Here is a 14,060-nt window from a genome sequence, read left to right on the forward strand (position 1 = left end):
CAGCTAGGTGATCAAGCTTACTTGGGGGTAGGATATTTCAGAACACACTCTCTACTATCTTGTGCAACTTTTATGTAATTATAGAAACTTATAGAAATTGAAAATGAAACATGAATTGAAAATGAAATAAATTTTTTTTAAGTACAGAAAATTGATTAATTCATTACTCTTTCAAGTAAAAAGTAAACAAATATTGTTCAACTGGACAATAGTTTTTTAGTTGTTCTGCATGTTTCCAAGGGCAGAGCAAAGCAATATGAAAATTATCCAAGGTTGAGAATAAAAATATTTCCTAGGCCCATAAAAATAATTTGTTGTATCATTACTTAAAAGTTCCACAAAATGGGCAGAAGTGGGTTCAACTTCCTTGGCTCCTAATCTTACTTTAGTTAACAGTCAGACTAAGTTTAACTTAACCAATTTTACAAAATATTTCAAAAGCCAAATTGCAGTAACATTTAGCAGCAAAACTCTTACCAAGTCCTGATTCTTAGCTTTCTGTTCTTTCTCAGATTCTAACATAACATGAAGACTTTTAGCTCTCTCATCCAGAAGTTCATTAGCTTTTTCAAGAAGCTTCATTTTATCCTGGAAAAAATAGGTGTCAAGATTACTCACTCATTACATTTACTTTTGAGTTTAGAATGTAATTCCCCCCAAAGAAGGGATTTTTACCTTGTATTTAGTTGTTTCATCAGAAAGAATCATTTTTTGTTTCATGGTTTCTTGAACCTGTTTCTTTGATTCCTTCACCTATGCAAATAAAGCATTCAGAATTAAGATACACAAATTATAGTGCTACTATACAAGTTACTTCCAGACAAGTGACCCTTTCCAGAAGAAAGCAGTACTTAATACATGACTGCTTAGAATTTGGATGATTTGTAGGAAATAATGAAAAAATTTTTAAAATACGATTTTTAAATTAAAACAGGTAGAAATGATTCAAGCTAGAACCAAGGGAGAAAGAAACAAAAAAATAATTATACCTTCTGTTCATAATTTGACAATTTCTGCATTAGTTCTTCATTTTCTTTTATGAAATTGTTCACCTTTTTGGAAATTTGCTGTTCATTGACTAAAAGGGGGAAATATACAAGATTATTACAATCACTAAATGAAATTCAATTATTCAATCTACTAAAAGCAAAGACATGTTATATGGTACTATGAGGAAATACTTCTTAGCATAGCTATTATGCTTTTAAAAAGCAATCTATGCTTATTAGCAATAAGAGTATAAAAATTATTAAAATTTAAGAAAAATATAAGAACAATGATATTTTGCTGGGCGCAATGGTACACACCTGTAATCCCAGTGGCTCAGGAGGCTGAGCTAGAAGGATCCCAAGTTCAAAGCCAGCCTCAGCAAGAGCGAAACACTAAGCAACTAAGTGAGACTTGGTCTCTAAATATAGGAGGTTGGGGATGTGGCTCAGTAGTGTGCCCCAGAGTTCAATCCCAGGTACCCCTCCCATCCAAAATGATATTTCAATTTAAGCTTATTTCACAGATGGGAAATACAGTAAAGTGTTGTAGCTTGATATTCCTCCCTTCTCAAAACACTTTCTTTTCAGAAAATGGAATCATTTAATTCTTTGCAAAGAAAAACAGAAATGAAAACATACTGATTCACATTACCATTCTTTAAATTATCTACTCAATTACTTAATGCATGATTAAATCATTAGCATAGAAATACTCTTCAAATGTAATACATCTGCATTATATCAATATTCAAAGTTAATCTGCCCCAAATTAAAACTTATCATCTCCCTATCCACAATTTGTTCCTCCTCTTTATCTCCTATCTCAGAGTTGGAACCATCATCATCTACTCTATTATCCATGCTAGCAACCTAGGAACAGTAAAATTTTCAGGAGGTAAAAAAGATAATAGACATTAAAAGTCACTGTATCTACTTCTAACATACATAAAACACACATCAAACACCAATACAAAGGGTTATTACAAGTTTAAGAGACCTAAAAATTTACCTTGATATACTCTATCTTTTACCTAGAAGAGAGAAAAAAGATTAAATTTGATATCAAACATCTGCTCAATAGAAACAGCATTCCTAAAACAACAATCAGAATCATAACCAAGTGAGAATTTAATAACATTCTGGTTCAGGATAATAATTTATAGGATTAAAAATAAGTAAAGGTTAACAAGCCTTTAAAATTTAATTGGTAGTGATATTTCATAAATAGCCTCTGACATAAAAACACTAAGATATGCACCTTATTTCACAGTAAATATGTGTGTGTGTGTGTGTGTGTGTGTGTGTACTCAAAATCATTTACTTGACAATTCTAAATAACCAGGATAAAGTCTAGAAACAATGACTATTCAAAAGGAATCTGAGGAAACAATATTAAAGGCATAATCTTTGTACTAAGATATGCCACTTTCACTCACCAGAAAACATCTTAGAACTCCAATTTAAATTTGGCTATTGGCTGAATTTAGAAACTAAGAGGCTACATCATCTTATTTCTGCAAACCACTAAATATATAGCAAGAAATCTGAAAGGGAAGACTGCTAGAAGAAAATGCACAAGCAACAAGAGAAATGACAATTAACATATTCTGGAAAGGACAAAAACAATCATTTCCAAAAGACAGCAATAAACTACCTGATAATAAAACGTAAGCAGAAATTTTTTTAAAACATCACTAAATTTCTTTGTAACTTAGCATATTACTTGTCCTTTCAAATGTTATAAATGGTGATGGGATACTCAGATGTGTCCATGGATCATCCATGGGATCTTCGTAATAGGAAATTGCATTCAGAAAACTCCAACACAGAAAGAAATAAACATTTCTTTAATGTCATAGCCTTGCTAACCTTTTACTCAAAATGACAACAGAGGAAAATGGGAAGTAGCATAAAAGCAGTCATCTAAGGTAAGGACGAAAGTTCCAAAGTCAAATGCTGAAACTGAGGAGCAACAAGCTAGGAACCAGATCCCACATAACCTAGTGAAAAGAGAAACAGGTACCAGGGTTCTTGAAATGAAAGAAACAAGAGAGAGAAATATAAAATGTTTTCATGTTTTTCCCTTCTCTTTATCCTTCTATTTCCTTTTAGCTGAGAAAAAGTTCAATGAGATTAGAAAATTCCTCACAGGAATCCAGGCAAACGATTCTTCTATTTAAGAAGGGAATACTTTCTAAGAGATTTTACACTCAATTGTACAAGGAGAGGAAACTTATCCTAACAATGATATGTCTGATATAATTAAGAAATCAGAAAAAGAACAATCAGATTTGAAAAGATTTGTATCCAATGCTTTTGGCCTCTTTAACTGTTAGGCTTTTCATATGCAAAGTCCATTTACCTAAAATAATTTTCTTCCAATTATGTTAAATAACTATGAAACAGAATGACCTACAGTACAAACATAAGTATGTATAAGCGCATATATACACACACACACACACACACACACACACACACACACACACACTCTTATACATATATGTACACATATACACAGAGATAGACTAATTCTGCTCAGGAAAAAAAAAGACTTAATGAACAAAACATTTAATGGATTTTTGGACAACACATAATCTATACTTCCAAATAAAAAGGTATTTTCTGAACATATGATCAAATCATAAAATCTGGGAAAAATTTATATAAAAGACTGGAAAAATTATCTCATCTCCTTTTTCTCATTTTACTGTATTTCTTTGCAGCATTTCCCCCTGTTTATATGTGTTTATATTAACATACAGTTCATCAACATTTAAATCTTAGTTTCTGCTTTTTTTCCCCACTTCACATTTAATTGTGAGCATTTTCTGTACCTCAAAGCTTTGAAATAAATACATCTGCCTACTATTCCATTAATTGAACATACAATAACCCCTAAATGAATTATGTTGTGCTAAGTCTTCAATCTAATACACTGTTCCATTGAAAAACATTACCAAAATCTTCAAAGCATAGTTATTTCTTTAAGATAGATTACTAGACATATATGCTACATAAAAGGATATTTATCTAACCTATCCCATCTTTTATCCCACTTTTAAGACTTCTGATACATATGAAACTACTGGTCAGGATGGCTGTAAGAATTACCAGTTCTACCAACTGCACCCACACTAAATTATTTTATAAGGTTAGTTTGACTTAAACCACTAATTTGTGTTTTAGCAATTGAAAAAGAAAAAAAAAGGGGGGGGGCAGTGACTATATAAAATAATCCTTGTGCTTATGTGCTGAGGTATAAGAAAGTTAATTTACTCACAACAAGAACAGTTCTCCAAAAGAAAATGACAAAGGATACAATCCCAAAGAAAACAGTGAAAACTACAGGCTTCCATGGTAGTCCATAAAAATCAGGCCCAGGTTGAGTATCATCAGGCAATGTAGTAAACAGCTGAAACAGACAAATTAGAAGAAATGGGAAACCTTAAATTTATAACAAAACAGTCACAAAGAATCATGGCAATTCTAAACCAACCTCCTCATCAGAAATCCACCTCCTCAATATTTTCCAATAGCTTCTTCAAGAGAGAGGATACTGGCAGTCTCACATTTTTTGTTGGCTTGCAGTGTTTTCAAGTATAATGAATCTAAATACTTTTTTTAAAAATATTTATTTATGTATCTTTAGTTTTAGGGTGGACACATTGTTTTGTTTTTATATGGTGCAGAGGATCCAACCCAGTGCCTCATGTATGCTAGGCAAGCGCTCTACCACTGAACCACAACCCCAGCCCGAATCTAAATACTTTAAATTGAGCATACATTTCCAGTTTGTAACAGGCCCTATATCATCACATTGTCTAACACCTGGCTAGAATCCCTCTGGATCATTCTTTTCTCTTAAATAACCTGGTTTTTATAATTTAAAAAATTCATTTAAGACAAAAACTTAAATATATGAAAGAACTAATTAATTTTATGGCAACAAATAAAAACAATGATGATATAAGATTTTAAATCTTACTTCCATTCCACTCTTATATAAACAGATAAGTGACATGTAATTTCAGACACCTCTTGAAAACTGGCTTAAACTTCTCTGAATTTAACATCCTTCTATAAAATTCAAAGCCTAATTTTAAATGGTTGCTCAAAGGCAGTGCAGTAAACACCTGCCTACTCTTCCCTGTTTTCACCGCCCTCTACACGTAATAGGAGATAACTGTCATTTGGGCCCAATTCCCCAGCAGTCTCCGTAGGGAAAACACCTGTAGTAACCTTAGCTGTTTGGAATGTTGGCTGCATTTCGGAACATACCATGAGGTTGTCACCTCTATTCCGTCAAAAAAAAAAAGTGCAAGTGGGGAAAGCTCAAGTACACTCTCACCGGCCTTGCTTAACAATACAGTCAAGTCCTGCTTGCCTTGGGCCCGACACACTCCATTTCTCCGTCGCCACGACAGTCAGTGCACCCACTCCGCCAGAACTCAGCCACCCGCCTGCCAGAGCTGGGGTCCCTCCCTGGGAATGGGACCGTCACCTCCAGTAGCTTGGCAATGAGGGCTGCGTAGAGCACCGACAGGGGTCCCAGGAGCTCCGGGTCCCCCGGGAAAGCAGTGACAGAAGGCACAGTGGCAGGTACTGAGTCCATGGTGTAGGGACAGCTGAGCGGAAGCAACGCTTCCATGCAGAACAGCACAGGACCCTCTTTCACCGTTTCCTACTTCGGTAGGACCCAGAGCAGGGGGCAGGTACTGGGAGTGAACTTTGCCTTCCTCCACCACAGGCGCTTTCCGCCCAAGGCAAGTAAAACGCGTCATCAGAGGAAGCCCCTGGGCCGACAGCAGTGAGAGGACAGAGGATGCAGAGGGGCGGGCAGGGAGTGGAAAGAACCAACTGCGGAGCCCAGCGGGGGACAGCGCGAGGAGAGCCCAGCAGAAGAGTCCAAATGAAAGGACTCCAGAAGGAAAGAGGCTCACCTGTCCCCGGAACTGGGAGAGGACCAGCGATTTAGAAGGCCCTGGAGGAAGCCAGGGAACTAGCAAAAGGGGATTATAGGCAGAGACTAGGAAAAAGGAGAATGTCAGGCCTCCCAGCTCCTCCCAGAGCAAAACCCTTTTGTCAACGTGTTGAGACACCAGGTACCTACCTGCCCCAAAAGTGCAGACAGAAGAGGAGAAGCTTCTCCTGCTCCCTTCTAAAGGACTACTGCTTGGACTGGGCTTTCCTTCCCTGCTCAATCCAGTCCTGTTACTTTCTCCAATTGTGGATGACACTCTTTTTAAAAAGCCTTATCCTAAGGAATCATGTCATTATCACCCCACTCCGGTGGCTTCATTTCTGGATGCCACATTTTAAGGTTGCATGACTTGTGGAAAAGAACAGAATCATGAATAGCCCCCGAAAAGCACGTGCTAAAAATTGAAGAAACTGGGGACGTTTAACTTGGGGAGGGAATGAACATATGTGGATCTTTAAAAATCTGTCGTCAAGTTGATTATAGTCAATTCAAAAGAACAAGAATAAGCAGGAAAGCACTGAAAAAGAAGAGCAATGAAGGGTACAGGGAGGGCAGACTATATAATTAATTCATGTACCCTCGTCCAAGCCCAAGAATACATAGAGATTGTGGGACAGAATAGAGAATCCAGAAACAGAACCAACTGGACACTTGGGGTACAATAAAAGTTAGTTTGGGGAAAATATACTTTCTAATAAGTAGCGTTACCACATGGAAAATTATAAAATTGGATTTTTCTCTACTTATTCAAAAGATAAACTACAAATGGATAAGAAACATGAATGTAAAAATAGAAAATAAACAAGTACTAGAAAATATTGGGTGAAATTTTCTATGTATTATGAGTGGGCAAAACCTGCCTCATTGAAAAAATCTTTCCTACACACACACACACACACACACACACACACACACACACACACACAGTTTGACAATGACAACCTGAGAAAAAATATTTGCAACCTATTATTGTCCAAAGAATCATGTTCCTGAAATATAAAGAACATTATAAATAAAATGGCCAGCAAACCTATACAAAAATGGGCTGAAGAAATAAACAGATCTCAGGAAAAGAAATGCAAATAGCTATAACATATGGAAACATGCTCTGCTTAGCTCATAATGAACAAAATACAAATTAAACCACACCAAGATACCATTTCTCACTTGCATTGGCAAGATCCAAACGTTTGACAACATACTCAGTAGGTGAGAGAATGTGGGGGAATACAAATTCTCAGATAAGTATACAAAATGATACAACCCTTATGAATGAGATTTGGCAACATCTCCCAAAACTGCTTATATATTTACCTATTAACTCAACAATCGCACTTTTTTTTTTTTAACTTTTTCAGTGCTGGGGAAGGGTATCTAGGGCAAGTGCTCTACTGCTGAGCTATAGTCCCCCAGCCCTAACTTCTAAAGATACTGGGAATACAACAACAAATGTTTAAAACTTGTATTTACAAAACTATGTTATTCAAGCATTAATTATAATAATACAAGATGGTCACAAAAGGCTGAAACAACCGTCACCAATGAAAGTTGTTGAATAAACCAAAGAAGAAAGAAAATAATTTTAAATACTGCTAAGAGCTGGTTTCCAGAATATATATTTTTAAAATGAAGTAGAGAAAAATATTTGTAGAATACTATTTGTATCTTAGAAAGTGAAATAAGATGAGTATATTATTTCTTATAGCTTTGAGGTAAAATTGACATGCAATAAATTACATGTATTTAAAGTGTGGAATTTGATAAATTTTAACATGAAATTATGAAATCACCATTATAATCAAGATAATATACACATCCTTTACTTCCAAAAATATTCTCATTCTCTAGGTAATTCTGCCCTTTGTCACCCTTCCTTCTTGCCCCCCACTTTCCCATTCCTCCAGCAAAATGTCTATCTTAATAGATTGCTTTGTATTCCTCAAGTTTTATGTGTATGGGATAATGTATTTTCTATGGCTTCTCTTATTCAGCATAATTTGAGATTCATCTATATCAGTTTATCTATCATCTATTTTTATTGCTGAGTAGCATTTCATTATATGTACATACCACAATTTGTCTATCATCTATTGATAGACATTTGGATTTTTTTCCAGTTTGGGGCTTTTACAAATATAAAATTCCTCCTATTGCTATATAACTTATCTTTTCTTTGGAAAAGAATGGTTGGATATGACTGGTATATGTTTACCTTTTTAAGAAGGTGATTCTACCACTTTATATCCCCACCAGCTGTGTACCCATCCAGTTCCTTTATCTCCAACCACTCAGCACAATTGTCTTTAATATTAGATATTTAATAAGTGTGTAGTGGTAACTCTTATGCTTCAAAATTGCATTTCCCTGATAATTATGTCAAGCATTTTTAATGTCTTTATTTACTATCTGTTTATCTTCTTTGATGAAGTGTTATTTTACAGGACTATATTTTTTCTAATGAGTTCTAAGAGTTCTTCATATATTCTTGATGCAAGTCTTGATAAATGCTTTACAGTAATTTCCTCCCAGCTTGTGTTTTGTCTATTTCATTAACTTCAAAGTGTATTTTGAATTACAGAGGTTTTAGTTTGATGAATCCAACATTGTCAAATCCTTTTTAATGCTTTTGTTGTTAAATTTAAGAAATCTTTGCCAAACCTAAGTTCAACAAAAATTTTTCTCTTATTTTTTTCCTAGAGGTTTTGTAGTTTTGAGTTTAATATTTAAGTCTGTGAGTTAATTCAGGTGACTAATGCAAGGCATGGATCAATATTTTGCATATAAATATGCAGTAATTTCAGTACCATTTGCTGAAAAAACTTTCCATTCTCTACTTGTCTTTCCATCTTTGTCAATGACTGTTGCCATATATATTGTGTATCTATCTCTGAATTCTTGGCTCTGTTCCAATGTTTTGTCTGCAATCCTGATTACTGTAGCTTTAGAATATTTTTTTTTCTTTTTTTCCTCTTCGTATGGTACTAGGGATTGAACACAGGACCTTGCATATGCTAGGCAAGTGCTCTACCACTGAGCTACATCCCCAGACCTAGATTAAGTCTTGAAGCCATGTATTCTAGGTCTGTTGCAATCAACTTGTCATTTTCTACAAAACTCTGCAGGAATTTTGATTGGAATAATGTTGACTCTGGTGATTAAACTGGGATGAATGGACACCTTAGTCTTCTGACTCATAAATTAGGTATATCTCTCCATTTAGGTTCTCTTTAATTTCTATCAACAATATTTTATAGTTTTTAATATATACATTTTAGTTTTTGCCACGTTTATGTTTAAATACTTCATATTTTTATTCTATTGTACATGGAAATCTTTAAAATTTCAATTTCTAATTATTCATTGTTAATATATAGAAAATATAATTGCTTTTAGATGTAAATTTTATCTGTCAACCTTACAATAGCTTTTTTCTAGATCATACCAGATTGTATCTATATATATTCATGTTATCTGAAAATAAAGAGAATTTTATTTCTTCCTTTCCAATCTGAGTGCATTTTATTTCTTTTTCTTGCCTTAGTATACTAGCTATTTCCTTACTGCACCCCAGTACAATGCTAAATAGATGTAATGAGAGTGGACATCTCTGTTTGGTTTCTGATCTTGGGGAAAAGTATTCAATTATCAACCATTAAGTATGAGGTTAGCTGCATTTTTTCAGAGGATATTTTAAGCTCCCTTCTATTCCTAGTTTGTTGTTTGTTTTTCTACATCAATAATAAATGCTGAGGGGCTGGGGTTGATACTCAGTGGTAGAGCACTTGCCTAGCATGTGTGAGGCAATGGGTTCGATTCTCAGCACCGCATATAAATAAGTGAATAAAATAAAAGTCAATCAACATCTAAAAAATTTTTTTAAATAATAATCAGGGCTGATTTTTTTTTTACATGTCGATGGGATTTATTGTCACCTACTTGTACATGCACACAAAATAACAATATAATTTGGCCAATATTACTCCCCAACATTTCCCCCCTCTGCTATATTTTTTAAATGCTTGTTTTGTATCTCTTGAGCTAAACACAAAGATTGTGCTTTTAGGTACATCAATGTGGTAAATTTCATTGATTTTCAAATATTAAATAAATTTTGGATTTTGACATAAATCCCCATCATCCGTCTAGTTTTTGTCTATGATGTATTTTCCTTTTACATATTGTTGTATTTGACTTAAATTTTTGTTTAGAATTTCTGTACAGATTCATTGGAGATCTCTTGAGAGGTATGTGATTTTCTTTTCTTGTTATATCTTTGTCTTGGTTTGGTGTAGTGATAACACTGGCTTCATAGGAGAAATATTTCCTTGCTTTAATATTCTACAAGGGTTTAGTATTACTAATACTATTAGGAATTAGTATCATTTCTTCCTTACAGGAATTGGATCACCAATAAAGCTATCTGGGTCTTATATTTTTTTCTTTGTAGAAAGGTTTTTACCTATAACTTCAATTTCTTTAATAGTCAACAAGGTTTATGAAGTTGTCTGTTTTTCTTGAGTGAACTTTTGCAATTTGTGGCTTAAATAGAATTTCTTCATTTCATCTAAATTGTCAAGTTAATTAACATAAACTGTTCATAATATCCCCATTATCAGTCTAGTATCTGTGAAATCTGTAGTTATATCCCTTCTCTGATTGCGGATATTGGTAATCTGTGTCTCCTCTTTTATTTCCCTCACTAGATGTTGATCAATTTTATTCATCTTAAAGAACTAGCTTTGGGTTTCATTGATTTTCTCTTATTTTCCTTTTTTAAAATTTTACTGACTTATAGTCTTTATTATATCTTTTTTTCTTGCTTACTTGGAGATTAACTTATTTTTCCTTTTCTAGTTTCTCATAGTAGGAACTAAAGTCAATGACTGGAGACTTCTTTTTTAATAAAGCTATCTTGGGCCTGGTAGTGCTACAAATTTTCCAATAACGCTTTAGTGACATTGCACAAATGGATATGTTGTTTTCAGTTTTATTGAACTCAAAATATGAATTTCTTCTTTGATTTATTTGACTCAAAAATTATTTAGCAGTGGGGGCTAAGGTTGTAGCTCAGTGGTAAAGTGCTTGCCTCACATGTGTGAGGCACTGGGTTCGATCCCCAGCACCACATAAAAATAAATGTACTGTGTTGTTCATTTATACATATATATATATATATATATATATATATATATATATATATATATATATATATTTAGCAGTCTGGCACTAAAGTTTTCAAATATTTGAGAAATTTCCAGATTTTTTCATTATTGATTTCTCATTTTATTGTGTTCAGAGAACAAGCTTTGCCTGACTTTGAATACTTTTATATTTACTGATAATTTTTTTAAGATCCAGAATACAGTTTATCTTGGTAAATGTTCCATGTGCACTAAGCTCCTTGGGAGTTTTCTATAAAAGTCAATTAATTTCAAATGGATGGATTGATTATGTCATTCACACTTTCTACAATCTTACTTTTATTTTTCATTTTCTGCCATTTGCTGAGGAGAGGATATTGAAATCTCTAAATGTAATCTATAGGATTCATCATTTTCCTCATAATTCTATCAATTTTTATACTTCATGTATTTTGAAGGTCTAATATTAAAAGTACAAGCATTTAAGTTTATTATATAATCTTGACTGATTCCTTTATCATTAGGAAATAACTTTCTTGAGTCCCGATGATATATTTTGCCCCACAACCTCTTTTGGTTTAATGTAGCTACTCCAGATTTCCTTTCACTAGTGTTTAACATGAGATACCTTTTTCAATCATTCTAATTTTGACTTCTTTGTGTCTATTTACAGTGTTACTCCCTTAGACATCTATTTGGGTCTTGCTTCTTTAGGCAATATGACAATCTCTGTTTTTAACTGATGTATTTAGATACTTTCCACTTAATAGGATTACTGCTGTGCATAGGTGTAAGCTTAATATAATCTTCTATTTGTTCCTTCTGTTCTTTGTTCTTTTTCTTTTCTTTCTGTCTTCTTTTGCAGAAATACCACTGTTGGTATTTTTAGTGATTCCTCTATTGGCTTATTAAGCTATAACTCTGTTTTCTAATCTTAGTGCTTCAGGGTTTAGAATGTACATCTTTAATTTGTCACAATATACCTTCAGATGATACTGTATTACTTCACATATTCAATAAGAACGTTACAATAATTACTACCCTTCTGAGATTTATACTGTTGTCATGTATTTTACTTTACATGTTTTCTAAATCCCATACTACACTGATGTTTGTCTTTAAACAGTCAATGACTTTTTAAAATGTTCAAATAAGAAAAATTATTTTAAATATTTATGCACATAGTCACCATTTTCAGTGTTCTTTACTCCTTTATTCCATTATTTCCATCTGCTGTCTTGGTGCAAGTGTAGGGTGAATTCTTTCAGCTTGTATGTCAGTACAAGTCTTCATTTTAGAAAGATATTTCACTGGGCATGATATTATCGGCCAACATTATTACTCTTCAAATATATTAAAGGTATCACTCCACTATATTCTCTTATGCCTAATTTCTGACAAGAAATCTGATGTCATCCTTAGTTCTTCTCTACATAAATGTTTTCTCTAACTGCTAAGATTGCTCTTTATCACTGGTTTTGAGCAATTTATTTATGATATAATATACCTTGATATAGCTTTATTCATGCTTTTTGTACTCTAGTTCCTTGTAATATCTTGGATCTGCAGATGTACAGTTTTCACAAATTTTTGAAAATTTTTGGCCATCATTTCTTAAAATATTTTTCTGAATACCTCTCAATGCTCAACTTGAAACTATCCCACAGCTCACTGATGCTCTGGTTCACTTTTATTTAACAGAAGAAATTTTTCCTGTGTTTTATTTGGGGTACTTCTCCTGTTATGTCCTCAAGTTCACTAACAATTTCATCACAATGCTTATTCTGACATTAATCCCATCCACTGTGTTTATCATATATTTTCAACTCTAGAAGTCTGATTTTCTTAAAATATATCTTCTATATCTCTTTTTACCTTTTTAACACACGAAATATAGTAGTAATAACTTTTTAAAAATGCCATTACCTCATTCTAACATCTCTGGCAGTTCTCGGTTGGCTTTGATTGGATGATTCTTCTCCTCATCATTGTGAATTGTATTTTTCTTGCTTCTTTGCATGCCTGGTAAGCTTTGATTCGATGCCATACATTACGAATTACTATTCTTAATATTTTGTATACAATTAAATTACTGGAAACAATTTGATTCTCTTGGGTCTGAATATTTGCTAGGTATGACATAAATTGTAATAGTCAGTCCGAGGTAACGCCCTTCTGATTATTCTACCCAACTTCCTTAGATAGTTTTTTCCAGGTGCTATTCTGGTCCCTGTGTTAGGACCTGTTCCTTCTAATCACTTAAGATTGTTTCTCTGACTTGCTAAGCAGTTTCATCACACTTATGTGCAGATCAATACCCTGCTGAACACTCAGAGAGCCTTTCACAGATTTCCAGAATTGTCTCTCAATGTAGCAACCTTCTTTTGGTACTCCACCCTGTGAATTCTAGTCACTTCAGTTTTCCTGGAATCTCAGCACCATCTCTCAATTCATGGTATCCTCTGGTTCTGCCTGACTTCCCCTTCTTTGTCATGGCTTGGGAATCTCTTAACATAGTAAAAGCTGGGACAACTAAAGAGCTCACAGCATTTGTTCCTTATGTTTCCAGAATCATTCTTTGTTGCTTGATCTTCAATGTTGCTGGATCTTCAAATTTTATCTGTTTGTGGGTTTTTTTTTTTCATATTTATTTTAGTTGTTTCAGTTGGGAAGGTGAAGCCAGTACCTATATAAAGCTATCATAGCTAGATGTAAAAATCATTTGCTTTTCTTTTTCTTTTTATGGTGCTGGGGATTGAACACATGGCCTCATGTATGGTAGGCAAGTGCTCTACCACTGAGCTACATATCCCTTTTCTCATTTGCTTATTTTTTTAATAGCAGAATACATAATGAAATAAATTTTAAAAGTTAACTATAAAAGAGAGTAACATCAGGGTAGACAGAACTGGGCCAAAAGCTAGAATTCTTTCAAAATCAGGCAGG

General features: G+C 33.7%; 1 protein-coding gene across 5 annotated transcripts in view; it reads right to left on the reverse strand.

Annotated features, from left to right (window-relative positions):
* LOC144374838 (transport and Golgi organization protein 1 homolog) overlaps positions 1 to 14,060 on the reverse strand; it is a 44,451-nt gene that overhangs the window by 14,833 nt on the left and 15,558 nt on the right. For 4 of the 5 annotated variants that reach the window (XM_078037603.1, XM_078037606.1, XM_078037601.1 and 1 more), the window contains 5 exons: positions 4,273 to 4,404; positions 1,999 to 2,020; positions 990 to 1,078; positions 676 to 753; positions 478 to 588 (listed from right to left, as the gene is read on the reverse strand). In XM_078037603.1, coding sequence (XP_077893729.1) covers positions 478 to 588; positions 676 to 753; positions 990 to 1,078; positions 1,999 to 2,020; positions 4,273 to 4,404 — 432 coding nt within the window. Of the gene's footprint in view, positions 1 to 477; positions 589 to 675; positions 754 to 989; positions 1,079 to 1,998; positions 2,021 to 4,272; positions 4,405 to 5,493; positions 5,712 to 14,060 lie in introns of those variants that run through there. The other variant, XM_078037602.1, reaches the window with a different exon arrangement.

The sequence above is a fragment of the Ictidomys tridecemlineatus genome, unplaced genomic scaffold (assembly GCF_052094955.1).
Source record: "Ictidomys tridecemlineatus isolate mIctTri1 unplaced genomic scaffold, mIctTri1.hap1 Scaffold_905, whole genome shotgun sequence".
Taxonomy (NCBI): Eukaryota; Metazoa; Chordata; class Mammalia; order Rodentia; family Sciuridae; genus Ictidomys; species Ictidomys tridecemlineatus.